Here is a 24,346-nt window from a genome sequence, read left to right as displayed (position 1 = left end):
GGGAAAAGTCCTCTTACATTGGTGGTCAGTGGGGAAAGGTCCTCTTACATTGGTGGTCAGTGGAGAAGAGCCCTCTTACATTGGTGGTCAGTGGGGAAAGGTCCTCTTACATTGGTGGTCAGTGGAGAAGGGTCCTCTTACATTGGTGGTCAGTGGAGAAGAGCCTTCTTACATTGGTGGTCAGTGGGGAAAGGTCCTCTTACATTGGTGGTCAGTGGAGAAGGGTCCTCTTACATTGGTGGTCAGTGGGGAAAAGTCCTCTTACATTGGTGGTCAGTGGGGAAGAGCCTTCTTGCATTGGTGGTCAGTGGGGAAGGGTCCTCTTACATTGGTGGTCAGTGGAGAAGGGTCCTCTTACATTGGTGGTCAGTGGGGAAAGGTCCTCTTACATTGGTGGTCAGTGGGGAAAGGTCCTCTTACATTGGTGGTCAGTGGGGAAGGGTCCTCTTACATTGGTGGTCAGTGGAGAAGGGTCCTCTTACATTGGTGGTCAGTGGAGAAGGGTCCTCTTACATTGGTGGTCAGTGGGGAAAGGTCCTCTTACATTGGTGGTCAGTGGAGAAGGGTCCTCTTACATTGGTGGTCAGTGGGGAAAGGTCCTCTTACATTGGTGGTCAGTGGGGAAGGGTCCTCTTACATTGGTGGTCAGTGGGGAAGGGTCCTCTTACATTGGTGGTCAGTGGAGAAGGGTCCTCTTACATTGGTGGTCAGTGGGGAAAGGTCCTCTTACATTGGTGGTCAGTGGGGAAAGGTCCTCTTACATTGGTGGTCAGTGGAGAAGGGTCCTCTTACATTGGTGGTCAGTGGGGAAAGATCCTCTTACATTGGTGGTCAGTGGAGAAGGGTCCTCTTACATTGGTGGTCAGTGGAGAAGGGTCCTCTTACATTGGTGGTCAGTGGAGAAGGGTCCTCTTACATTGGTGGTCAGTGGGGAAAGGTCCTCTTACATTGGTGGTCAGTGGAGAAGAGCCCTATTACATTTATAGTCAGTGGGGAAAGGTCCTCTTACATTGGTGGTCAGTGGAGAAGGGTCCTCTTACATTGGTGGTCAGTGGAGAAGGGTCCTCTTACATTGGTGGTCAGTGGGGAAAGGTCCTCTTACATTGGTGGTCAGTGGAGAAGAGCCCTATTACATTTATAGTCAGTGGGGAAAGGTCCTCTTACATTGGTGGTCAGTGGAGAAGGGTCCTCTTACATTGGTGGTCAGTGGAGAAGGGTCCTCTTACATTGGTGGTCAGTGGGGAAGGGTCCTCTTACATTGGTGGTCAGTGGAGAAGAGCCCTATTACATTTATAGTCAGTGGGGAAAGGTCCTCTTACATTGGTGGTCAGTGGAGAAGGGTCCTCTTACATTGGTGGTCAGTGGAGAAGGGTCCTCTTACATTGGTGGTCAGTGGGGAAAGGTCCTCTTACATTGGTGGTCAGTGGGGAAAGGTCCTCTTACATTGGTGGTCAGTGGGGAAAGGTCCTCTTACATTGGTGGTCAGTGGGGAAAGGTCCTCTTACATTGGTGGTCAGTGGGGAAAGGTCCTCTTACATTGGTGGTCAGTGGAGAAGGGTCCTCTTACATTGGTGGTCAGTGGGGAAGGGTCCTCTTACATTGGTGGTCAGTGGGGAAAGGTCCTCTTACATTGGTGGTCAGTGGAGAAGAGCCCTATTACATTTATAGTCAGTGGGGAAAGGTCCTCTTACATTGGTGGTCAGTGGAGAAGGGTCCTCTTACATTGGTGGTCAGTGGGGAAGGGTCCTCTTACATTGGTGCTCAGTGGGGAAAGGTCCTCTTACATTGGTGGTCAGTGGGGAAAAGTCCTCTTACATTGGTGGTCAGTGGGGAAAGGTCCTCTTACATTGGTGGTCAGTGGAGAAGGGTCCTCTTACATTGGTGGTCAGTGGAGGAGAGCTCTCTTACATTGGTGGTCAGTGGGGAAAGGTCCTCTTACATTGGTGGTCAGTGGGGAAAGGTCCTCTTACATTGGTGGTCAGTGGGGAAAGGTCCTCTTACATTGGTGGTCAGTGGAGAAGGGTCCTCTTACATTGGTGGTCAGTAGAGGAGAGCTCTCTTACATTGGTGGTCAGTGGGGAAAGGTCCTCTTACATTGGTGGTCAGTGGGGAAAGGTCCTCTTACATTGGTGGTCAGTGGAGAAGGGTCCTCTTACATTGGTGGTCAGTGGGGAAAAGTCCTCTTACATAGGTGGTAAGTGGAGAAGGGTCCTCTTACATTGGTGGTCAGTGGGGAAAGGTCCTCTTACATAGGTGGTCAGTGGAGAAGGGTCCTCTTACATTGGTGGTCAGTGGGGAAAGGTCCTCTTACATTGGTGGTCAGTGGAGAAGAGCCCTATTACATTTATAGTCAGTGGGGAAAGGTCCTCTTACATTGGTGGTCAGTGGGGAAAGGTCCTCTTACATTGGTGGTCAGTGGAGAAGGGTCCTCTTACATTGGTGGTCAGTGGAGAAGGGTCCTCTTACATTGATGGAGCAGAGCCTTCTTACATTGGTGGTCAGTGGGGAAAGGTCCTCTTACATTGGTGGTCAGTGGGGAAAGGTCCTCTTACATTGGTGGTCAGTGGGGAAAGGTCCTCTTACATTGGTGGTCAGTGGAGAAGGGTCCTCTTACATTGGTGGCCAGTGGGGAAAGGTCCTCTTACATTGGTGGCCAGTGGGGAAAGGTCCTCTTACATTGGTGGTCAGTGGAGAAGGGTCCTCTTACATTGGTGGCCAGTGGGGAAAGGTCCTCTTACATTGGTGGTCAGTGGAGAAGAGCCTTCTTACATTGGTGGTCAGTGGGGAAAGGTCCTCTTACATTGGTGGTCAGTGGAGAAGAGCCTTCTTACATTGGTGGTCAGTGGGGAAAGGTCCTCTTACATTGGTGGCCAGTGGGGAAAGGTCCTCTTACATTGGTGGTCAGTGGGGAAAGGTCCTCTTACATTGGTGGTCAGTGGGGAAAGGTCCTCTTACATTGGTGGTCAGTGGGGAAAGGTCCTCTTACATTGGTGGTCAGTGGGGAAAGGTCCTCTTACATTGGTGGTCAGTGGGGAAAGGTCCTCTTACATTGGTGGTCAGTGGGGAAGGGTCCTCTTACATTGGTGGTCAGTGGGGAAAGGTCCTCTTACATTGGTGGTCAGTGGGGAAGGGTCCTCTTACATTGGTGGTCAGTGGGGAAGGGTCCTCTTACATTGGTGGTCAGTGGGGAAAGGTCCTCTTACATTGGTGGTCAGTGGGGAAGGGTCCTCTTACATTGGTGGTCAGTGGGGAAAGGTCCTCTTACATTGGTGGTCAGTGGGGAAGGGTCCTCTTACATTGGTGGTCAGTGGGGAAAGGTCCTCTTACATTGGTGGTCAGTGGGGAAAGGTCCTCTTACATTGGTGGTCAGTGGGGAAAGGTCCTCTTACATTGGTGGTCAGTGGGGAAAGGTCCTCTTACATTGGTGGGCAGTGGGGAAAGGTCCTCTTACATTGGTGGTCAGTGGGGAAAGGTCCTCTTACATAGGTGGTCAGTGGAGAAGGGTCCTCTTACATTGGTGGTCAGTGGGGAAAGGTCCTCTTACATTGGTGGTCAGTGGGGAAAGGTCCTCTTACATTGGTGGTCAGTGGGGAAGGGTGCTCTTACATTGGTGGTCAGTGGGGAAGGGTCCTCTTACATTGGTGGTCAGTGGGGAAGGGTCCTCTTACATTGGTGGTCAGTGGAGAAGGGTCCTCTTACATTGGTGGTCAGTGGGGAAAGGTCCTCTTACATAGGTGGTCAGTGGAGAAGGGTCCTCTTACATTGGTGGTCAGTGGAGAAGGGTCCTCTTACATTGGTGGTCAGTGGGGAAGGGTCCCCTTACATTGGTGGTCAGTGGGGAAAGGTCCTCTTACATAGGTGGTCAGTGGAGAAGGGTCCTCTTACATTGGTGGTCAGTGGGGAAGGGTCCTCTTACATAGGTGGTCAGTGGAGAAGGGTCCTCTTACATTGGTGGTCAGTGGGGAAAGGTCCTCTTACATAGGTGGTCAGTGGAGAAGGGTCCTCTTACATTGGTGGTCAGTGGAGAAGGGTCCTCTTACATAGGTGGTCAGTGGGGAAAAGGTCCTCTTACATTGGTGGTCAGTGGAGAAGGGTCCTCTTACATAGGTGGTCAGTGGGGAAAAGGTCCTCTTACATTGGTGGTCAGTGGGGAAAGGTCCTCTTACATTGGTGGTCAGTGGGGAAAGATCCTCTTACATAGGTGGTCAGTGGAGAAGGGTCCTCTTACATTGGTGGTCAGTGGGGAAGGGTCCTCTTACATAGGTGGTCAGTGGAGAAGGGTCCTCTTACATTGGTGGTCAGTGGGGAAAGGTCCTCTTACATAGGTGGTCAGTGGAGAAGGGTCCTCTTACATTGGTGGTCAGTGGAGAAGGGTCCTCTTACATTGGTGGTCAGTGGGGAAAGGTCCTCTTACATAGGTGGTCAGTGGGGAAAGGTCCTCTTACATTGGTGGTCAGTGGAGAAGGGTCCTCTTACATTGGTGGTCAGTGGGGAAAAGTCCTCTTACATTGGTGGTCAGTGGGGAAGAGCCTTCTTACATTGGTGGTCAGTGGGGAAGGGTCCTCTTACATTGGTGGTCAGTGGAGAAGGGTCCTCTTACATTGGTGGTCAGTGGGGAAAGGTCCTCTTACATAGGTGGTCAGTGGAGAAGGGTCCTCTTACATTGGTGGTCAGTGGAGAAGGGTCCTCTTACATTGGTGGTCAGTGGAGAAGGGTCCTCTTACATTGGTGGTCAGTGGAGAAGGGTCCTCTTACATTGGTGGTCAGTGGGGAAAGGTCCTCTTACATTGGTGGTCAGTGGAGAAGGGTCCTCTTACATTGGTGGTCAGTGGAGAAGGGTCCTCTTACATTGGTGGTCAGTGGGGAAAAGTCCTCTTACATTGGTGGTCAGTGGGGAAGAGCCTTCTTACATTGGTGGTCAGTGGGGAAGGGTCCTCTTACATTGGTGGTCAGTGGAGAAGGGTCCTCTTACATTGGTGGTCAGTGGGGAAAAGTCCTCTTACATTGGTGGTCAGTGGGGAAGAGCCTTCTTACATTGGTGGTCAGTGGGGAAGGGTCCTCTTACATTGGTGGTCAGTGGAGAAGGGTCCTCTTACATTGGTGGTCAGTGGAGAAGGGTCCTCTTACATTGGTGGTCAGTGGGGAAAGGTCCTCTTACATTGGTGGTCTGTGGGGAAGGGTCCTCTTACATTGGTGGTCAGTGGGGAAGGGTCCTCTTACATTGGTGGTCAGTGGGGAAAGGTCCTCTTACATTGGTGGTCAGTGGGGAAAGGTCCTCTTACATTGGTGGTCAGTGGGGAAGGGTCCTCTTACATTGGTGGTCAGTGGGGAAGGGTCCTCTTACATTGGTGGTCAGTGGGGAAAGGTCCTCTTACATTGGTGGTCAGTGGGGAAAGATCCTCTTACATAGGTGGTCAGTGGAGAAGGGTCCTCTTACATTGGTGGTCAGTGGGGAAGGGTCCTCTTACATAGGTGGTCAGTGGAGAAGGGTCCTCTTACATTGGTGGTCAGTGGGGAAAGGTCCTCTTACATTGGTGGTCAGTGGAGAAGGGTCCTCTTACATTGGTGGTCAGTGGGGAAAGGTCCTCTTACATAGGTGGTCAGTGGAGAAGGGTCCTCTTACATTGGTGGTCAGTGGGGAAAGGTCCTCTTACATAGGTGGTCAGTGGAGAAGGGTCCTCTTACATTGGTGGTCAGTGGGGAAAGGTCCTCTTACATTGGTGGTCAGTGGAGAAGGGTCCTCTTACATTGGTGGTCAGTGGAGAAGGGTCCTCTTACATTGGTGGTCAGTGGGGAAAAGTCCTCTTACATTGGTGGTCAGTGGGGAAGAGCCTTCTTACATTGGTGGTCAGTGGGGAAGGGTCCTCTTACATTGGTGGTCAGTGGAGAAGGGTCCTCTTACATTGGTGGTCAGTGGGGAAAAGTCCTCTTACATTGGTGGTCAGTGGGGAAGAGCCTTCTTACATTGGTGGTCAGTGGGGAAGGGTCCTCTTACATTGGTGGTCAGTGGAGAAGGGTCCTCTTACATTGGTGGTCAGTGGAGAAGGGTCCTCTTACATTGGTGGTCAGTGGAGAAGGGTCCTCTTACATTGGTGGTCAGTGGGGAAAGGTCCTCTTACATTGGTGGTCAGTGGGGAAAGGTCCTCTTACATTGGTGGTCAGTGGGGAAAGATCCTCTTACATAGGTGGTCAGTGGAGAAGGGTCCTCTTACATTGGTGGTCAGTGGGGAAGGGTCCTCTTACATAGGTGGTCAGTGGAGAAGGGTCCTCTTACATTGGTGGTCAGTGGGGAAAGGTCCTCTTACATTGGTGGTCAGTGGAGAAGGGTCCTCTTACATTGGTGGTCAGTGGGGAAAGGTCCTCTTACATAGGTGGTCAGTGGAGAAGGGTCCTCTTACATTGGTGGTCAGTGGGGAAAGGTCCTCTTACATAGGTGGTCAGTGGAGAAGGGTCCTCTTACATTGGTGGTCAGTGGAGAAGGGTCCTCTTACATTGGTGGTCAGTGGAGAAGGGTCCTCTTACATTGGTGGTCAGTGGGGAAAGGTCCTCTTACATAGGTGGTCAATGGAGAAGGGTCCTCTTACATTGGTGGTCAGTGGGGAAAGGTCCTCTTACATAGGTGGTCAGTGGAGAAGGGTCCTCTTACATTGGTGGTCAGTGGGGAAAGGTCCTCTTACATAGGTGGTCAGTGGAGAAGGGTCCTCTTACATTGGTGGTCAGTGGAGAAGGGTCCTCTTACATTGGTGGTCAGTGGAGAAGGGTCCTCTTACATTGGTGGTCAGTGGAGAAGGGTCCTCTTACATTGGTGGTCAGTGGGGAAAGGTCCTCTTACATTGGTGGTCAGTGGAGAAGGGTCCTCTTACATTGGTGGTCAGTGGGGAAAGGTCCTCTTACATTGGTGGTCAGTGGGGAAGGGTCCTCTTACATTGGTGGTCAGTGGGGAAGGGTCCTCTTACATTGGTGGTCAGTGGAGAAGGGTCCTCTTACATTGGTGGTCAGTGGGGAAAGGTCCTCTTACATTGGTGGTCAGTGGGGAAAGGTCCTCTTACATTGGTGGTCAGTGGAGAAGGGTCCTCTTACATTGGTGGTCAGTGGGGAAAGATCCTCTTACATTGGTGGTCAGTGGAGAAGGGTCCTCTTACATTGGTGGTCAGTGGAGAAGGGTCCTCATACATTGGTGGTCAGTGGAGAAGGGTCCTCTTACATTGGTGGTCAGTGGGGAAAGGTCCTCTTACATTGGTGGTCAGTGGGGAAGGGTCCTCTTACATTGGTGGTCAGTGGAGAAGAGCCCTATTACATTTATAGTCAGTGGGGAAAGGTCCTCTTACATTGGTGGTCAGTGGAGAAGGGTCCTCTTACATTGGTGGTCAGTGGAGAAGGGTCCTCTTACATTGGTGGTCAGTGGGGAAAGGTCCTCTTACATTGGTGGTCAGTGGGGAAAGGTCCTCTTACATTGGTGGTCAGTGGGGAAAGGTCCTCTTACATTGGTGGTCAGTGGGGAAGGGTCCTCTTACATTGGTGGTCAGTGGAGAAGAGCCCTATTACATTTATAGTCAGTGGGGAAAGGTCCTCTTACATTGGTGGTCAGTGGGGAAAGGTCCTCTTACATTGGTGGTCAGTGGGGAAAGGTCCTCTTACATTGGTGGTCAGTGGAGAAGGGTCCTCTTACATTGGTGGTCAGTGGGGAAGGGTCCTCTTACATTGGTGGTCTGTGGGGAAAGGTCCTCTTACATTGGTGGTCAGTGGAGAAGAGCCCTATTACATTTATAGTCAGTGGGGAAAGGTCCTCTTACATTGGTGGTCAGTGGAGAAGGGTCCTCTTACATTGGTGGTCAGTGGAGAAGGGTCCTCTTACATTGGTGGTCAGTGGGGAAGGGTCCTCTTACATTGGTGGTCAGTGGAGAAGGGTCCTCTTACATTGGTGGTCAGTGGGGAAAGGTCCTCTTACATTGGTGGTCAGTGGGGAAAGGTCCTCTTACATTGGTGGTCAGTGGAGAAGAGCCCTATTACATTTATAGTCAGTGGGGGAAAGGTCCTCTTACATTGGTGGTCAGTGGGGAAAGGTCCTCTTACATTGGTGGTCAGTGGGGAAAGGTCCTCTTACATTGGTGGTCAGTGGAGAAGAGCCCTATTACATTTATAGTCAGTGGGGGAAAGGTCCTCTTACATTGGTGGTCAGTGGAGAAGGGTCCTCTTACATTGGTGGTCAGTGGAGAAGGGTCCTCTTACATTGGTGGTCAGTGGAGAAGGGTCCTCTTACATTGGTGGTCAGTGGAGAAGGGTCCTCTTACATTGGTGGTCAGTGGGGAAAGGTCCTCTTACATTGGTGGTCAGTGGAGAAGGGTCCTCTTACATTGGTGGTCAGTGGGGAAAGGTCCTCTTACATTGGTGGTCAGTGGGGAAGGGTCCTCTTACATTGGTGGTCAGTGGGGAAGGGTCCTCTTACATTGGTGGTCAGTGGAGAAGGGTCCTCTTACATTGGTGGTCAGTGGGGAAAGGTCCTCTTACATTGGTGGTCAGTGGGGAAAGGTCCTCTTACATTGGTGGTCAGTGGAGAAGGGTCCTCTTACATTGGTGGTCAGTGGGGAAAGATCCTCTTACATTGGTGGTCAGTGGAGAAGGGTCCTCTTACATTGGTGGTCAGTGGAGAAGGGTCCTCATACATTGGTGGTCAGTGGAGAAGGGTCCTCTTACATTGGTGGTCAGTGGGGAAAGGTCCTCTTACATTGGTGGTCAGTGGGGAAGGGTCCTCTTACATTGGTGGTCAGTGGAGAAGAGCCCTATTACATTTATAGTCAGTGGGGAAAGGTCCTCTTACATTGGTGGTCAGTGGAGAAGGGTCCTCTTACATTGGTGGTCAGTGGAGAAGGGTCCTCTTACATTGGTGGTCAGTGGGGAAAGGTCCTCTTACATTGGTGGTCAGTGGGGAAAGGTCCTCTTACATTGGTGGTCAGTGGGGAAAGGTCCTCTTACATTGGTGGTCAGTGGGGAAGGGTCCTCTTACATTGGTGGTCAGTGGAGAAGAGCCCTATTACATTTATAGTCAGTGGGGAAAGGTCCTCTTACATTGGTGGTCAGTGGGGAAAGGTCCTCTTACATTGGTGGTCAGTGGGGAAAGGTCCTCTTACATTGGTGGTCAGTGGAGAAGGGTCCTCTTACATTGGTGGTCAGTGGGGAAGGGTCCTCTTACATTGGTGGTCTGTGGGGAAAGGTCCTCTTACATTGGTGGTCAGTGGAGAAGAGCCCTATTACATTTATAGTCAGTGGGGAAAGGTCCTCTTACATTGGTGGTCAGTGGAGAAGGGTCCTCTTACATTGGTGGTCAGTGGAGAAGGGTCCTCTTACATTGGTGGTCAGTGGGGAAGGGTCCTCTTACATTGGTGGTCAGTGGAGAAGGGTCCTCTTACATTGGTGGTCAGTGGGGAAAGGTCCTCTTACATTGGTGGTCAGTGGGGAAAGGTCCTCTTACATTGGTGGTCAGTGGAGAAGAGCCCTATTACATTTATAGTCAGTGGGGGAAAGGTCCTCTTACATTGGTGGTCAGTGGAGAAGGGTCCTCTTACATTGGTGGTCAGTGGAGAAGGGTCCTCTTACATTGGTGGTCAGTGGAGAAGGGTCCTCTTACATTGGTGGCCAGTGGGGAAAGGTCCTCTTACATTGGTGGTCAGTGGAGAAGGGTCCTCTTACATTGGTGGTCAGTGGAGAAGGGTCCTCTTACATTGGTGGTCAGTGGAGAAGGGTCCTCTTACATTGGTGGTCAGTGGGGAAAGGTCCTCTTACATTGGTGGTCAGTGGGGAAAGGTCCTCTTACATTGGTGGTCAGTGGGGAAAGGTCCTCTTACATTGGTGGTCAGTGGGGAAAGGTCCTCTTACATTGGTGGTCAGTGGAGAAGAGCCCTATTACATTTATAGTCAGTGGGGAAAGGTCCTCTTACATTGGCGGTCAGTGGGGAAAGGTCCTCTTACATAGGTGGTCAGTGGGGAAGGGTCCTCTTACATTGGTGGTCAGTGGGGAAAGGTCCTCTTACATTGGTGGTCAGTGGGGAAGGGTCCTCTTACATTGGTGGTCAGTGGGGAAAGGTCCTCTTACATAGGTGGTCAGTGGAGAAGGGTCCTCTTACATTGGTGGTCAGTGGAGAAGGGTCCTCTTACATTGGTGGTCAGTGGGGAAAGGTCCTCTTACATAGGTGGTCAGTGGGGAAAGGTCCTCTTACATTGGTGGTCAGTGGGGAAAGGTCCTCTTACATTGGTGGTCAGTGGGGAAAGGTCCTCTTACATTGGTGGTCAGTGGGGAAAGGTCCTCTTACATTGGTGGTCAGTGGGGAAAGGTCCTCTTACATAGGTGGTCAGTGGAGAAGGGTCCTCTTACATTGGTGGTCAGTGGAGAAGGGTCCTCTTACATTGGTGGTCAGTGGGGAAAGGTCCTCTTACATAGGTGGTCAGTGGGGAAAGGTCCTCTTACATTGGTGGTCAGTGGAGAAGGGTCCTCTTACATTGGTGGTCAGTGGGGAAAAGTCCTCTTACATTGGTGGTCAGTGGGGAAGGGTCCTCTTACATTGGTGGTCAGTGGAGAAGGGTCCTCTTACATTGGTGGTCAGTGGGGAAAGGTCCTCTTACATTGGTGGTCAGTGGGGAAGAGCCTTCTTACATTGGTGGTCAGTGGAGAAGGGTCCTCTTACATTGGTGGTCAGTGGGAAAAGGTCCTCTTACATTGATGGTCAGTGGGGAAGAGCCTTCTTACATTGGTGGTCAGTGGGGAAAGGTCCTCTTACATTGGTGGTCAGTGGGAAAAGGTCCTCTTACATTGATGGTCAGTGGAGAAGGGTCCTCTTACATTGGTGGTCAGTGGGGAAAGGTCCTCTTACATTGGTGGTCAGTGGGGAAAGGTCCTCTTACATTGGTGGTCAGTGGGGAAGGGTCCTCTTACATTGGTGGTCAGTGGGGAAACGATTGTTGGTATGAATGTTTCATTATCTAAGAGGCAAGAAAAGAGTGAAATACAATAGGAATGATGTCTGTGACTTCCAGGTCCACGCTATCCCTCTGCGCTCCTCCTGGGTGATGACCTGCTCCTACGCACCTTCCGGGAACTTTGTTGCTTGCGGCGGATTGGACAACATGTGCTCCATATACAACCTGAAGACACGTGAAGGAAATGTCAGAGTGAGCAGGGAGCTCGCCGCCCACACAGGTCAGGCTCCGCCCACTGCGCTAATTTAAAATTCTAATGTTTCACCATTTTGTCTTTGAGATCTCTGTCGTGTTTTTACTGCTGACTTGTTGGGGAGATCTCTGTGACACCAGGACAAGAAATGTGGGGGTGCTGGAGGAACCAGCACAGAAAGACACACCAAGCAATAAAAACCTGACATTGATTTTAACCCCTCCCCCTCTATTCTAAATAATTGTGCCCATCATAGAGAACGCTCATTACTTCCTGCCACGTTTGACACCCAGTCACTGGGACAGGAAGTGCAGTTAAATGCCCCCAGTGGGGACACAGGCACAAATGAAAACCCAACAGAGGATCTAACCCTTCTAGATATACTTTAACTCTCGCTCTCTCTTCAGGTTATCTTTCTTGCTGTCGATTCCTCGATGACAACCAGATTGTGACCAGCTCCGGTGACACCACCTGGTGAGAAAAGCCTCACATATGATTTTACTGGTTGATGTATCTTCTGCACTTACTGACCAGTTACCCCCCCCCCCCCCAGCGCCCTCTGGGACATCGAGACGGGTGTACAGAAGACGGTATTTGTGGGTCACACGGGTGACTGTATGAGCCTGGCTGTGTCCCCCGACTTCAACCTCTTCGTCTCCGGGGCGTGCGATGCAACCGCCAAGCTGTGGGACGTCCGGCAAGGAGAATGCAGACAGACGTTCACCGGCCACGAGTCCGACATCAACGCCATCTGTGTGAGTATTGTGAGGAGGGATTGGTGGCAGGCGCCACGCTGCACCGGCCAATGAGTGATAACATTTCCATAATTGTCCTGTGTTTGCACGCACTCCGATTTTACCAAATCCTACCGATGTCACCGAATTCCATGAAGACAGACGATGTAAACCAGACCTGGAGAATGCCAAATCCAGACGCCGGGTCTGCAGTGGCCAATGTGGCTCAGACCCGGAGAATGCCAAATCCAGGCGCCGGGTCTGCAGCGGCCAATGTGGCTCAGACCCGGAGAATGCCAAATCCAGGCGCCGGGTCTGCAGCGGCCAATGTGGCTCAGACCCGGAGAATGCCAAATCCAGGCGCCGGGTCTGCAGCGGCCAATGTGGCTCAGACCCGGAGAATGCCAAATCCAGGCGCCGGGTCTGCAGTGGCCAATGTGGCTCAGACCCGGAGAATGCCAAATCCAGGCGCTGGGTCTGCAGCGGCCAATGTGGCTCAGACCCGGAGAATGCCAAATCCAGGCGCTGGGTCTGCAGTGGCCAATGTGGCTCAGACCCGGAGAATGCCAAATCCAGACGCCGGGTCTGCAGTGGCCAATGTGGTTCAGACCCGGAGAATGCCAAATCCAGGCGCCAGGTCTGCAGCGGCCAATGTGGCTCAGACCCGGAGAATGCCAAATCCAGGTGCCGGGTCTGCAGCGGCCAATGTGGTTCAGACCCAGAGAATGCCAAATCCAGGTGCCGGGTCTGCAGCGGCCAATGTGGCTCAGACCCGGAGAATGATAAATCCAGACGCCGGGTCTGCAGTGGCCAATGTGGCTCAGACCCGGAGAATGCCAAATCCAGGTGCCAGGTCTGAAGTGGCCAATGTGGTTTAGACCCGGAGAATGCCAAATCCAGGTGCCGGGTCTGAAGTGGCCAATGTGGCTCAGACCCGGAGAATGACAAATCCAGACGCCGGTTCTGCAGCGGCCAATGTGGCTCAGACCCGGAGAATGCCAAATCCAGGCGCCGGGTCTGAAGTGGCCAATGTGGTTTAGACCCGCAGAATGCCAAATCCAGGTGCCGGGTCTGAAGTGGCCAATGTGGCTCAGACCCGGAGAATGACAAATCCAGGCGCCGGGTCTGAAGTGGCCAATGTGGTTTAGACCCGGAGAATGCCAAATCCAGGTGCCGGGTCTGCAGTGGCCAATGTGGCTCAGACCCGGAGAATGCCAAATCCAGGCGCCGGGCCTGCAGCGGCCAATGTGGCTCAGACCCGGAGAATGCCAAATCCAGGCGCCGGGTCTGCAGCGGCCAATGTGGCTCAGACCAGAGAATGCCAAATCCAGGCGCCGGGTCTGCAGCGGCCAATGTGGCTCAGACCCGGAGAATGCCAAATCCAGGCGCCGGGTCTGCAGCGGCCAATGTGGCTCAGACCAGAGAATGCCAAATCCAGACGCCGGGTCTGCAGTGGCCAATGTGGCTCAGACCCGGAGAATGCCAAATCCCAGCGCCGGGTCTGCAGCGGCCAATGTGGCTCAGACCCGGAGAATGCCAAATCCAGGCGCCGGGTCTGCAGCGGCCAATGTGGCTCAGACCCGGAGAATGGCAAATCCAGGTGCCGGGTCTGCAGTGGCCAATGTGGCTCAGACCCGGAGAATGCCAAATCCAGGCGCCGGGTCTGCAGTGGCCATAGTGGATCAGACCCGGAGAATGCCAAATCCAGGCGCCGGGTCTGCAGTGGCCAATGTGGATCAGACCCGGAGAATGCCAAATCCAGGCGCCGGGTCTGCAGCGGCCAATGTGGCTCAGACCCGGAGAATGCCAAATCCAGGGGCCGGGTCTGAAGTGGCCAATGTGGCTCAGACCCGGAGAATGACAAATCCAGACGCCGGGTCTGCAGTGGCCAATGTGGCTCAGACCCGGAGAATGACAAATCCAGGCGCCAGGTCTGAAGTGGCCAATGTGGCTCAGACCCGGAGAATGCCAAATCACGGCGCCGGGTCTGCAGCGGCCAATGTGGCTCAGACCCGGAGAATGCCAAATCCACACGCCGGGTCTGCAGTGGCCAATGTGGCTCAGACCCGGAGAATGCCAAATCCAGGCGCCGGGTCTGCAGCGGCCAATGTGGCTCAGACCCGGAGAATGCCAAATCCAGGCGCCGGGTCTGCAGTGGCCAATGTGGCTCAGACCCGGAGAATGACAAATCCAGGCGCCGGGTCTGAAGTGGCCAATGTGGCTCAGACCCGGAGAATGCCAAATCACGGCGCCGGGTCTGCAGCGGCCAATGTGGCTCAGACCCGGAGAATGCCAAATCCACACGCCGGGTCTGCAGTGGCCAATGTGGCTCAGACCCGGAGAATGCCAAATCCAGGCGCCGGGTCTGCAGCGGCCAATGTGGCTCAGACCCGGAGAATGCCAAATCCAGGCGCCGGGTCTGCAGCGGCCAATGTGGCTCAGACCCGGAGAATGCCAAATCCAGGCGCCGGGTCTGCAGCGGCCAATGTGGCTCAGACCCGGAGAATGACAAATCCAGGCGCCGGGTCTGAAGTGGCCAATGTGGCTCAGACCCGGAGAATGCCAAATCACGGCGCCGGGTCTGCAGCGGCCAATGTGGCTCAGACCCGGAGAATGCCAAATCCACACGCCGGGTCTGCAGTGGCCAATGTGGCTCAGACCCGGAGAATGCCAAATCCAGGCGCCGGGTCTGCAGCGGCCAATGTGGCTCAGACCCGGAGAATGCCAAATCCAGGCGCCGGGTCTGCAGCGGCCAATGTGGCTCAGACCCGGAGAATGCCAAATCCAGGCGCCGGGTCTGCAGCGGCCAATGAGGCTCAGACGGAACGGGTTTGTGTGAGCGAGCGCCGTGTGGGGGGGGGGGTGAAGGGTAGTGCAAGCAAGCACCAGGGCTTTAGTGTGAGTGCGAGTGCACCAGCAGCCGCCACCTCTTAGAACGTTCTATAATTATATCTTCTCTCCTTTCCTTCCGGTCGCAGTTCTTCCCCAGCGGTCAGGCTGTATGTACCGGATCCGATGACGCCACCTGCCGCCTGTTCGACCTGCGAGCCGACCAGGAGCTCAGCGTCTACTCCCAAGACAGCATCATCTGTGGCATCACCTCCGTGGCGTTCTCCCGCAGCGGGCGCATTCTCTTTGCCGGATACGACGATTTCAACTGCAACCTCTGGGACTCGCTAAAATGCGAAAGAGTCGGTGAGTTCCGAGAACAAAGGGAAATTAGGAAGACGACAGCGGGGTTCAGGGTATAAATACAAGGCAGGAGCAGGCAGAGGATAGCAGTATCTGGCAGTAAAGCAAAACACTGCCGCAAAGTGTAATAGCGGAGGAGGGAATAAATACCCTCCCAGCAGACAGCAGCAGGTGGAGACTGATTACTGGAATCTGCTGATTGCTGGGAGGCACCCGCTGGTGAACAGCGGAACTACAACCCCCCACTGTGGGAGGCACAGTGCCGCCAGCAGGTGAGGACAGGACCTGAGAGATCTTCATTAAAACTTAAAATGTATGTAAAGGCATTTTGTTGAAAGTTTGTTGAAAGTTTTGGATAGAGGGGGGAGGGGTTAAGCTCATTGTCAAGATTGAATTGCTGTTATGTAGAAATACAGATCCCATCCGGGGATAACCCAACAAGTAAACATTTATTAGTGGAGACCGATGCCTTCGATATGGACTAAAAATAGCGCCTGCAAATCGCCCTGAAAGAGCCGCTCCATTCACTCCAGTTCACTCCAATGTGAGCCCTGAGGGCTCTCACACCGGGGCGGTGCGCTGGCAGGACGGTAAAAAAAAAGTCCTGCAAGCCGCATCTTTGTAGTGAAGGAGCGGTGTGTATACCCCTCCTCCACCGCTCCTGCCCATTGAAATCAATGGGGCAGCGCGACTATACCGCCGGCAAAGCACTGCTGAAGCAGCACTTTACGGGAGGCTTTAACCCTTTTTTTCGGGTGCTAGCGGGGGTTAAAGGCGCCCCGCTAGTGGCTAAATACCCCCACAAATATGATGGTAAAGCGTCGCTAAAAATAGCAGTGCTTTACCGCCAACTGACCCACCGCCCCAGTGTAAGAGGGGCCTTGGGAGTATAAAGAATGAGAGAGCCACGGGTTTATGACAATTCCAGTATAGATTTATTATTCCTGATAAATAATAGGTAAAGCCGACGCATTTCAAGTGCTCACAACTTCCCCTTCATCAGGGATTGAAAACCAACCCTCGACAAAACGAATGGGGGCGGGGGGGGGGGGGGCTGTGCCTGCACTGTTCAGGCTAACCGCTCATTTTGTCGAGGGCAGAGGAGAAAGCTGTATACTGTAGCGCTCCCCCACAATCCATCGGTGGACTCTTCCTGATGTCCTCACGTCCAGAGCAGGGCTGTGGGCTTGATGACATCAGGAACAGTCCACTGCTAAACTGTGGGGGGGGGGGGGGGTGTTTAGGAGCCGCAGGGACCGGTCTATGGGGAGGATCGGAGACTCAAATGAGTGGTTGCCCCATGCAGTGCAGGCTATAAATGCTGGTGATGATAGGAGACATACGGGACAATGTGAGCAATGAACGAGGGTCTAGTACAATGTGAGTGCCGGCTGTCAGAGCGGCGTCCTCTGGCGTGTTCTCACCAGCCTCCAGAAGCTAAGCTGAAAAACCTGTCATATTGGAAATGCCTGTCTGCTTATGAGGAATGTATAGTACACGTTCCATTTTCTAATGGTGGTGATTTTCCACAGGTGTCCTCTCCGGCCACGACAATCGCGTCAGCTGTCTCGGCGTCACCGTGGATGGCATGGCCGTGGCGACAGGATCATGGGACAGCTTCCTCAAGATCTGGAACTGAATACTTGCAATGCTATTTAATGCAGCAGAGACATAATCCCTCCCCTCCCCCCTTCTTCCCTCTATTTAACCCTATAAATGTACCTTGGTTCTCCCCTAACCTGCTCACCCCCCGGGGCTCCAGTCGGTGTTCCAGTTTCCTTCCCATCATTCATTAGGGATTGTTTGGTGACATTGGGCCTTACGCTCACAAGGGTCTGCAGGAAGTCCTCCTTGTTGGATGTAGCAACCTGAGGCCCCCCCTTTTTTTGTTTCTTTTGCCCCTTGCTGCAATAAAATAAAATGAACGGGGGGGGGGGGGATCCGGTTGTTATGGACTGCAAAGACGGTTCTTCGTACAGATACCTTCATCCTAACACTCCGATCTCACACAACACAACATCTGCCCATCGCCTCCATTCTGGTGTCCACCTTCTACTGTTCCCCCAATACATTTCATTGCCGTATTTTCATCTTAGGACCCCCGAAAAGGGACGAGGCAGGGAGTTCCCTGGTTCCAACCCTAACCTCGCTCTCAGCGTACTACAGCTCCCCCCTCCCCCCCACAACCCCACACATATACACTGGAACGCCTTATTTGTGATTAGGCAAACGAAAGTCCATCTTTAGAATAGATGTGCTCCCCACAGGATAGATTGGGCAAATCTATCTTCTTACCAAATACTAAGACGTTCCGAGGTCTATAGGCGCGTCAGTGAGCATTTACCCCCCCCCCCCCACTTTGGGTATGAAACCCCTCAGCTGTTCAGTTTCTTTGGTGGACTCCAGTGATACAGCTCCCCACAACAGTTATCCTTTAGGAAACTCCAAAACCCGATCAAACGCAACACCGCATGGAGGAGGAAAACACCCTCCACCAGTGCCACGACGTCACCGCTGCTCCGTGCCTAGCCTGACGTACGTTTCGTCCAATGGGACTTCTTTTGTGAGGCAGTAAAGTAAAGTAGCCTTACCGCCTCACAAAAGATGGACTTTTGTTTGCCTAATCACAAATAAGGCAAACAAATACACATATACCTGACAGCGCAACACTTTGATATATAGAATTTGTTGGCTATGGTGTGCACATATTTGTGAGTGCTGCTGTTTTGTTTTTTTTGTCACAAATCATTTAAGTCCATTTTTGTTAGATATTTACACTAAGCGCAATTTTCTCTTGCATACATATACACTGGAGCCTGAGAGGGAGGTTGCACAGTATGGAGTCGTGTCTTAACAGACAACAGCCCCACTAAGAATCGTTCTGAGATGCATGCAGGTTGTGGCTGCGAGGGATGAAAGAACATCAAATCAGATATGTGCCGCTCACCCCCTCAGGAGATGCTAGGTTTCTACAGGCCCCCCTACCCTCCCTAACAGTGATTCGGACCATAGCTGCACCCAAATACTCGCTCAGCCACCAGTGGCAGATGACAGACTTTCACGCCGTCAAGCTTTTTTTGTTATTTTACTGGCCTAATATCCAGGGGGTAGAGGTTTGGGGGTACAGGATAGGCAAAAACAGCAGCAAAAAAGCCTCCCCTCAGTAGATTCTTCTAGCATCCTTTGCCTCCACTAAAGGCTAATGTAGAATTCTTTGCACCTCTATCGCAGGCAAATGTAGACTTGGTAGGCCAAACAGAGAGCTACATTCAACAATATTCAGCCTTCAGAGGATCTTTAAGCCGTGACCGGTAATCCGTAGTGATGGACCTTTAAATAGGACCGGTAATCCGTAGTGGTGGACCTTTAATTTAGGACCGGCAATCCGTAGTGGTGGACCTTTAATTTAGGACCGGGAATCCGTAGTGGTGGACCTTTAATTTAGGACCGGTAATCCGTAGTGGTGGACCTTTAATTTAGGACCGGCAATCCGTAGTGGTGGACCTTTAATTTAGGACCGGGAATCCGTAGTGGTGGACCTTTAATTTAGGACCGGTAATCCGTAGTGGTGGACCTTTAATTTAGGACCGGTAATCTGTAGTGGTGGACCTTTAATTTAGGACCGGTAATCCGTACTGGTGAACCTTTAATTTAGGACCGGTAATCCGTAGTGGTGGACCTTTAATTTAGGACCGGGAATCCGTAGTGGTGGACCTTTAATTTAGGACCGGTAATCCGTAGTGGTGGACCTTTAATTTAGGACTAGGAATTTGTTTTTTTAAGACTTTAGGCCAAGACCAGCAATCCGCAGTAGTGGATCTTTAAGCGGAGACCAGCAATCTGTATTGGTGGACCTTTAAATCGGGGATGGTAAAGTGTAGTGGTGGAGCTTTAAGCTGGGACTGATAATATGTCTTTGTAAGATTTTAGGTCGGGACCAGCAAAATGTAGTAGTGGACCTTTACATCAGGACTGGCCATCTGTAGTAGTGGATCTTTAAACTGGGACTGCCAATTTGGTTCTATTAGGCCCTTTAGATGAGACGGGTAATCTGTAGTGGTGGACTTTCAAGTCAAGACCAACAATCTGTAATGGGGGGCACCTTTAAGCCAAGACCAGCAATGTTTAGTATGGACCTTTTACTCCAGAACTGGCAATTTGGCTTTATTAGGCCTTTTAGCCTAATATTCTGTAGGGCATTCTGTAGTGGTGGACCTTTAAGCTGGGACTGGCAATCTTCAGTAATGGACCTTTGAGTTAGCATTGGTAAAATTTAGTGGTGGAGCTTACAGTTGGGACTGGCAATTTGTCTTTGTAAGATTTTAGGTCGGGACCAGCAATGTGTAGTAGTGGACCTTTAAGCAAGGACTGCCAACTTGGCTTTGTTAAGCCCTTTAGCCAGGAAAGGCAATCTGTAGTAGTGGACCTTTAGTCCGAAACCAGCAATCTGTAGTAGTGGACCTTTAAGCCAGGACTGGCAATTTGGCTTGGTTAAGCCCTTTAACCCAGACGGGCAATATGTAGTAGTGGAAATGTAAGTCGGCATTGGTAAAGTTTAGTAGTGGAACTTAAAGCCAGATTGGCCTTCTGTCGGTAAGACTTTAGGTCGGGATCGGCAGTCTGTAGTAGAGGAGTTTTAGTCCAGGACTGGCAATTTTGCTTTCGAAAACCCTTTATCCTAGATAGGCAATTTGTAGTATTGGACCTTTTAGCAAGGACTGTCAATTTGGCTTTGTTAAGCCCTTTAACTAAGACGGGTAATCTGCAGTAGTGGACCTTTAAGTTAGGAATGGTAAAGTTTTTAGTAGTGGAGCTTTAAGCCTGGACTTGCAATTTGTCTTTGTAAGACTTTAGGTCAGGACCGGCAATCTGAAGTAGTGGACCTTTAGACTAGGACTGGCAGTTCGCCGGTCTTGGCTAAAGGGCTTAATAAAGCCAATCTGTAGTGGTGGACCTTTAATCTGAGACCAGCAATCTGTAGTGGTGGACCTTTAAGCCAGAACTGGTAATCTGTAGTGGTGGGCCTTTAATCTGAGACCAGCAATCTGTAGTGGTGGGCCTTTAAGCCAGAACTGGTAATCTGTAGTGGTGGACCTTTAGGCCAGGACCAGAAATTTGGCTTTGTTAAGACCTTTAGCTGAGACAGGCAACCTGTAGTAGTGGATCTTTAAGCCGAGACCGGCATCTGACTAAGCAAAACTCTTCTCCATCTTCTTTCTCCAAACAGCACACATTAAACTCGACCTCTCTCTGGAGACATACCCTCCCCAGGCAGCAGACCTGAAAGACAGGGACCTCTGGACTCACCCTCCCCAGGCAGCAGACCTGAAAGACAGGGACCTCTGGACTCACCCTCCCCAGGGAGTAGATCTGAAAGACAGGGACTCTGGACTCACACCCTCCCCAGGCAGCAGACCTGAAAGACAGGGACTCTGGACTCACACCCTCCCCAGGCAGTAGACCTGAAAGACAGGGACTCTGGACTCACACCCTCCCCAGGCAGCAGACCTGAAAGACAGGGACCTCTGGACTTACTCCCTCCCCAGGGAGTAGACCTGAAAGACAGGGACCTCTGAACTCACACCCTCCCTAGGCAGTAGACCTGAAAGACAGGGACCTCTGGACTCACTCCCTCCCCAGGGAGTAGATCTGAAAGACAGGGACTCTGGACTCACACCCTCCCCAGGCAGCAGACCTGAAAGACAGGGACTCTGGACTCACACCCTCCCCAGGCAGTAGACCTGAAAGACAGGGACTCTGGACTCACACCCTCCCCAGGCAGCAGACCTGAAAGACAGGGACCTCTGGACTCACTCCCTCCCCAGGGAGTAGACCTGAAAGACAGGGACTCTGGACTCACACCCTCCCCAGGCAGCAGACCTGAAAGACAGGGACTCTGGACTCACACCCTCCCCAGGGAGTAGACCTGAAAGACAGGGACTCTGGACTCACACCCTCCCCAGGCAGCAGACCTGAAAGACAGGGACCTCTGGACTCACTCCCTCCCCAGGGAGTAGACCTGAAAGACAGGGACTCTGGACTCACACCCTCCCCAGGCAGCAGACCTGAAAGACAGGGACTCTGGACTCACACCCTCCCCAGGGAGTAGACCTGAAAGACAGGGACTCTGGACTCACACCCTCCCCAGGCAGCAGACCTGAAAGACAGGGACCTCTGGACTCACACCCTCCCCAAGCAGCAGGCTTCAGAGAAAAGATAGAGGACCCTTCACACCGACATCCTCTCCAGCCAAGGCCTAGGAAGAAAGGACCGTTCTGCAGGGTCTTCCCAAGAATTTATCCTCTTCTCCAGCTGACATCATGGGTATAAACTCCTCAGTGATTGGCCAGGGCAGAATAAATACTCCCAACACATTATATCTTCTCTTCACATTCCCTAGTAGCAGGCGGGAGCAATGTCCAGGGTTTAGGAGAAACTCAACAAGCCCAATGAGACTACAGCCTACCTGCCAACACCGAATAAAGACTAGAGACCCTCCAGCTATGGGGGATCCCCACCGACACCAACTGAGGAGTTGCTGTGAAACCATTTCACTGATTCTAAGCAGTACCAGAACAGGTTCGTTTAGCAATTCCCCTTCCCCCGGGCAAGAATGCAGACCTCTGCCCCCTCTCCTCCCCCCGGGCAAGAATGCAGACCTGTGCCCCCTCTACTCCCCCTGGGCAAGAATGCAGACCTCTGCCCCCTCTCCTCCCCCCGGGCAAGCATGTAGACCTGCGCCCCGTCTCCCACTGCTAATGCATGCAGTAGAATGGCTTTACTGCCCTATGTCCATTCTTGCTCCTCTGTGCCCAGGGCAGCTTCCCCTTTGTGCCCACCCCTTGTCCTGAAAGGCGTTTATTAGAGAACGTCTTGTGTCTGTAGATGAGGCACGGACTACACACTTTTCTCATGTTCCTGTATTTTTCAAATCTGCAGCCTTCATTAAATGAATACCGGATGATCCCGCCATGAAGGTCTTTCTTCAGGCGCTTCTTGTTACAGGATGACAATTGTTTCCCAGTTGTGCTCCGCACTGCCCCCTGGTGGAGACCCCATGTACTGCCACACATTAGTCAGGCATGGTCCGCCTTTCTCACCCGCAAAGCTGTGCCGCCCACATCGGAGCACATGAATGTAGACAGGAAGTGGCTGAAGAAGACTGGAGGAGATCAGAGCTGGACAAAAAAAAAGTTGAAAAAGCTGTTAAAAAAAAAGGGTTGGGGATGTATGGGAAGCTCCATGCACCGGGCGTGATACCTCAACGGTATGGAGATGATGGGGCCATCTTTCCAAAATACTCCCCACCATAAAACAAAGCGGGCAGCGCCCTGATATTCGGGTCACTTGTTCAATATATATTATTTCCTGCACAGGGGTACTGGCTCCTCCCCTTCAGTCTTGCACAGGTGTGTCGGCTCCTCCCCTTCAGTTTTACACAGGTGTACCGGCTCCTCCCCCTTCAGTCTTACACAGGTGTGTCGGCTCCTCCCCTTTGGTTGCATTAAAGGTAAAATATATAGCATAATAATCTTCACTTGTACACCCGGTGCCCCTCCCCCGTCCTTGTCCGCTATCCCTCCATAAGACCCACAACAACACCATCATCCAATACCTACATTAACCCTTTCCTAGATAACATAGCCCCGCCCCCCTCCACTACACAACACCGCTCGCTGCACATGCTGCACCCGTGTGTATATCGATTTTATTTATTATAATGAAGCCCCTCCCCCCTTTCTGTCACTTTTTCACATAAGTGTGTTTTATAGAAAGAGGAAAATAAAATCTATTTTAGGTCACAGCAGCAAAAGTGTTCTTTTGGTATCATTCATAGGAGGAGAGAAAACCGCCAATCAGAGATGGCGAAACCGACGCAAAGGGCGGCTCTAATGTTCTCCCTTATTGGGTCACATTCACCCCGAATTGTCTGTCCAAAAATCTGGGAGATGTTTGGCTGCTTATCCAAAGAGATTCCTTACAGCCTAAAGTGTTTGTAAACCTCAGACATGAAATCTGAACAAAGCACATCCCTCTGTAGTGTGTACTTATCTCAGTCCAGAGCACTGAGTGTCATTTCTGTCTGCTGCCTCCTCCCTGCATGAGACTCCTCCCCCTGAGACTCCTCTCCCTCCCCCTCTGCATGAGACTCCTCTCCCTCCCCCTCCTTCCTCTATCTGCATGAGACTCCTCCCCCTCCCCTCCTTCCTCTATCTGCATGAGACTCCTCCCCCTCCTTCCTCTATCTGCATGAGACTCCTCCCCCTCCTTCCTCTATCTGCATGAGACTCCTCCCCCTCCTTCCTCTATCTGCATGAGACTCCTCCCCCTCCTTCCTCTGCTATCTGTCGGAGACTCCTCCCCTCCTTCCTCTGCTATCATTCGGAGACTCCTCCCCCTCCCCTCCTTCCTCTATCTGCATGAGTCTCCTCCCCCTCCCTCCTCTATCTGCCTGAGACTCCTCCCCCTCCCCTCCTTCCTCTATCTGCATGAGACTCCTCCCCCTCCCCTCCTTCCTCTATCTGCATGAGACTCCTCCCCCTCCCCTCCTTCCTCTGCATGAGACTCCTCCCCCTCCCCTATTTGCATGAGACTCCTCTGCTCCACCTTCTTCCTCTATCTGCACGGGACTCCTCCCCCTCCTTCCTCTGCTACCTGCATGAGACTCCTCCCCTCCCTTCCCCTCCCTCCGCTATCTGCATGAGACTCCTCCCCCTCCTTCCTCTGCTAGGAGACTCCTCCCTCCCCCTCTGATATTTGCATAAGTCTCCTCCCCCTCCCCCCTCTGCTATCTGCATAAGACACTTCTGACACCAAGGGATAAAAGGTGACGGGAGGCGCTCCAGCACACAGCCTGTGATTGACAGCCTCAGCTCTGTTCCTGTGTGCTGCGTGAGGGGGGGTCCCGGGGGGGTCCCTCCAATCAGCTCTCGGAGCTCTCCCCACGGAGCTCTGCAGAGTGTGATTTCAGCTCTCCGCCCCCCTGCTTTGTGTTCAGACAAGCTGTATGAATGTTGGACTTTGAACAGATATAGAGAAGAGAAGACTGCAGATACAAAGGTACAACTTATGGAGGAAGTTTGATGTCACCTCACTGGGGACATGGGGGGGTTACAATCACTTTAAATTGGCTGAATACATTCCAGGGGCACCAAAAGTCACGGGGGGGGGGCAAGTCTTACAATTTTGCCTCTGTTGCCCCCTCCAGCCTCTATCACAGGGAAGGTGTTATTATGGGATGTCTGCCTGGAGCCGA

The 24,346-nt window shown here is 52.2% G+C and overlaps 1 protein-coding gene across 2 annotated transcripts in view; it reads left to right on the top strand.

Annotated features, from left to right (window-relative positions):
- GNB3 (G protein subunit beta 3) overlaps positions 1 to 22,903 on the top strand; it is a 132,345-nt gene extending 109,442 nt beyond the window's left edge. For both annotated transcript variants that reach the window (XM_077467107.1, XM_077467108.1), the window contains exons 6-10: positions 11,029 to 11,191; positions 11,572 to 11,638; positions 11,718 to 11,919; positions 14,877 to 15,093; positions 16,623 to 22,903. In XM_077467107.1, coding sequence (XP_077323233.1) covers positions 11,029 to 11,191; positions 11,572 to 11,638; positions 11,718 to 11,919; positions 14,877 to 15,093; positions 16,623 to 16,729 — 756 coding nt within the window. In that variant the 3' untranslated portion in view covers positions 16,730 to 22,903. The remainder of the gene's footprint in view (positions 1 to 11,028; positions 11,192 to 11,571; positions 11,639 to 11,717; positions 11,920 to 14,876; positions 15,094 to 16,622) is intronic.
- The last annotated feature ends 1,443 nt before the right edge of the window (positions 22,904 to 24,346 follow it).

Source organism: Lithobates pipiens, unplaced genomic scaffold (genome assembly GCF_037356315.1).
Source record: "Lithobates pipiens isolate NorthernLeopardFrog02 unplaced genomic scaffold, aLitPip1_a1.2 Scaffold_47, whole genome shotgun sequence".
Lineage (NCBI taxonomy): Eukaryota > Metazoa > Chordata > Amphibia > Anura > Ranidae > Lithobates > Lithobates pipiens.
Note: the sequence above shows the minus strand (reverse complement) of the source record. Positions and strands in the feature narration are given on the sequence as shown.